Source organism: Helicoverpa zea, chromosome 5 (genome assembly GCF_022581195.2).
Source record: "Helicoverpa zea isolate HzStark_Cry1AcR chromosome 5, ilHelZeax1.1, whole genome shotgun sequence".
Classification (NCBI taxonomy): domain Eukaryota; kingdom Metazoa; phylum Arthropoda; class Insecta; order Lepidoptera; family Noctuidae; genus Helicoverpa; species Helicoverpa zea.
In genome coordinates this window covers 1,065,068-1,068,452 of record NC_061456.1, presented here as the reverse complement: position 1 = coordinate 1,068,452, position 3,385 = coordinate 1,065,068, and the positions used below count along the sequence as shown (strand labels likewise).

The following is a 3,385-nucleotide window of genomic DNA, read 5'->3' as shown; positions in this document are numbered from 1 at the left end:
ATAAGTTTTTGTTTGTTAGCCTATTATTACAGGCATGCAATGTTTTATTAGTCTTAAAATGCTACTTTTAAGGCTTATAAAATGTAAGTGCATTTTTTATGCAATTATTACTGGGCATTGTTGTGAAGTTGACATCAACCATTTGTTACCTCTGCGAAACTAGGAACCGGTATTTTCAAAACCTATCGTAAGACGATAAAGGCCATAATTTTGCCGACCGTACCTAGTGAATAGCGAAATAAACCACAGTTTTCAATATCGCGGCGCTATTGTCAAGCTGACCCTACCACAACTCAATGCGCTCTCAATTCACAGCAGTTATTATTATCTTGACCTGGTGATTGAGCTCTCCTGCTCTCTATCGTCGCGAAGCGCTCTCATTGGCCGACCAATTCCTTTCACGCCTCCCGGTCGACGCTTATTGGTTCGTCTCGCCACGCCTTCACAACTTCAAACGCTCTATTAAGGGTAGTTCAAAACCCCACTTATATATTTTTCACCCTTATGTTACTCACATTCGTATTGTGGCCGCCGGGTAGTACGCACGCGTCTTCTCAATCACGCCGCGATATAAGTGCGAAAAGTTTCGAGTTCATGTGCTGTTTGTTAAATGAGTAAACGATGACAATGGACGTTCAAAATAGCTATCAAAATTATAAAGAGACGTCTCCTGATTCTAAGGAAACTAATTTGAACATTGAAAGTGCCAGAACTTCACAAATAAAACCGGAGATGCAGTCAACTGTTATTAACCCTGGAAAAGCTTCGAAGAGATCATTTGATGTCGCATTCTTGATGATGCCCGATGAGAAAGTTCGCCCAAAACCACCAGAGAGGCAGCTGAGAGTCTCCAAACAACTTTTTCACCATGAAGAGTGGGAACAGGTGCCTAAGAGGATGCCAGAAATGTACAAGCACAGTGATTACTCTAGTGATAATACGATGGATTTAAAAGACCAAGATGATGATCGGATCTGCGCGAACAACAATATATCACCGAGCTTCGGATCTGACATTAACATTGACGTCGGAACCGACGAGTACCCAAGCAAGTCTATGTATTGTAGTGATTCTGATAATTCTGAGAGGTCACGGAGCCGCCCAAACTCAAATGAAAGTGCAGCACGTCAGCCAAAGTTTCTCCCAGAATATAAGAACAAGATTTTTGATGACCCAACTTTAATCAGCATGCAGTCACGTGCGAGGTACGAGAGATATTCGGAGAAAACAGATATGTCACCGAAGAGCGCGTTTACTAAAGTTTCCAACTTTTCAATGAGATCACCCAATCCTTCGGTTAGCCCTGACAACTTGCTTTACCAGAACTCTGTTAGTCCACCGCTGTCCGCTGCCAGTCCACCTGCAAGTTCTTTCAACAAATCGCCGGGTTTCAACAATCTTCTGACGCCAGCACATCTGATAAATGGCAGCCACTTCTTTAAAGGCCAGAACGTGCCGCCGTCGTCATCGCCAAACTATCCAGATAACCCAGCGACGAACCACCGATCTTCAGGGTTCAATAAAAATTTGGAGTTTCAAGATAAACACGACGCAAAAACACCGCAGATGTCACCTAATAAAATTAACTTTTTGCCATTTAGACCAGAGATACCGTACCTTCAAGCTGGGTCATCTTATCCGTTCGGTGTTCAGAATTTCCAGTCACCTAATCCAGATTTTATGAAATTTCCTGTACCGCCGAGGGAAAATCCTTTGATAGCTAATCCTGCTGCGGCGATTCTCAGTACGCTATTGCCTCCAACTTTGGCCGCATTTTCTCTGCCGTCGCAAAATGTGTGTGCAAAATGCAGTATCAGCTTCCGAATGACTTCAGACCTGGTGTACCACATGCGTACTCATCACAAAAGCGAGTCAGCAATCGACCCTCACAGAAGAAAACGGGAAGAGAAATTAAAATGCCCCGTTTGCAATGAAAGTTTTCGTGAAAGACATCACCTGACTAGACACATGACAGCTCATCAGGATAAAGAAGGTGATTTAGATGAGGTCCCAGCTGGACATAAGAAAAGCAAACAATTTTATTCACACAACGGTAGTTCTCTCATTCATAAATAAAATACTCTTTTAGAATAAGTGCTGAAACACATGAGTTGAAAACTTTTAAATGTAAATGTCTTTTGAAACTACGCAACGAGAAGTTAGGCTAATCAAATTCATTTGTTAATCTTAGTGTACAGTTGTGAAAAAAAATACTACGGGCATATAATTATGTCGTGTGTTTCGGTACTTTTATTTGGACTAAATGTAATATTTTCTATAACTACGATAATTATTATAATGGTAGGGGAATGTGTCACGTTTGATTCTGTTCCGTTGTTTCGAAAATGTTAATTGTTGTTATCACCTAATTATTAATCTATGTGCAATATTAGTTGTTAAGAGTTTATTTTGTAAATATTAATTTTAGTAGCGGATCATCAATTACAGAGATTTAAAATTCTACGATTATTTTATTTTCACTTCCTATTTTTTCAAACCTTTCTAAATGGAGAAGACATATTGCCTAGCAAGGGGGCGATTTTGTTCAATGTTGATTTGAAATGAAACAAACTTTTTTTAGTGAAAATGGCTTTGAAACAAACTTTTCTAATTTATTTTAAGAGCTAATTTTAATACAAAATCTAATATATTTTATAGCTCTTACAATAATTATAACAATTACGTTCTCCTCGCCCCAAACGATATGAAACATTTCAGATAGCCAGTTTCCCTCTATGCATTAGACCCGCTAACAGGGCGAAGCATAGCGAATTATGCGTGGGGAGACAGATATAGACGTCATTGTACCCCTGTTTTGGCTGATTTGATTTAAAATAATGTTCTATTTTGGTTATCTTTGTCATTTTATTTCTTTTTTTGGGGTGCACTTCTAGTTTCTCTTGAAGGTTATCATTAATCACATGAAGAGTCACTCAGGGTTACGTAGCAAAAAGGAAAGAGTTTTTTTTTAATCATCAAAAAACGATAAGACGTAATAAACATTATTGTAGTGAGCTATATCTTATGATACTAGTTCTCAAATGATTCTCACAAAACTCCTAGCTTCTGGCTACATAGATCTTGGCTTATTATTAGTGGTAAGGAAAATTTTGGCGGGTCAAGCCATGTAGGCATCATAGGTTGTTGCAATAAAATGTACCGAAGACTTAATTTTAGAATACAATTAAATATAGGAATCAATCACAATGTGGAGAACTAAGTCAAATCATTGAGTTTAAAATGAGATCTTTACATGGTATTCGTAGTAATTATGTTAACAGAAATTCGTACCTTAGGAGACCTCCTCTCCGACAGTAGACGATAAACGAATTTCACCCCTATCTTAACCAATTCCCATATCCACCCCGATTAAACATATCACAAT

At 38.6% G+C, this 3,385-nt stretch overlaps 1 protein-coding gene across 1 annotated transcript; it reads left to right on the top strand.

Moving 5' to 3' along the window:
• Window positions 1-621: 621 nt before the first annotated feature.
• Window positions 622-2,076, top strand: LOC124630806. Its single transcript, XM_047164818.1, has one exon. It carries the CDS (start codon window positions 622-624, stop codon window positions 2,074-2,076), a length of 1,455 nt encoding a protein of 484 aa, XP_047020774.1.
• The last annotated feature ends 1,309 nt before the right edge of the window (window positions 2,077-3,385 follow it).

Bases quoted from the DNA above. Each gene is read 5' to 3' on its own strand.
- LOC124630806 (XM_047164818.1), top strand. From the start codon at position 622: ATGACAATGGACGTTCAAAATAGCTATCAAAATTATAAAGAGACGTCT.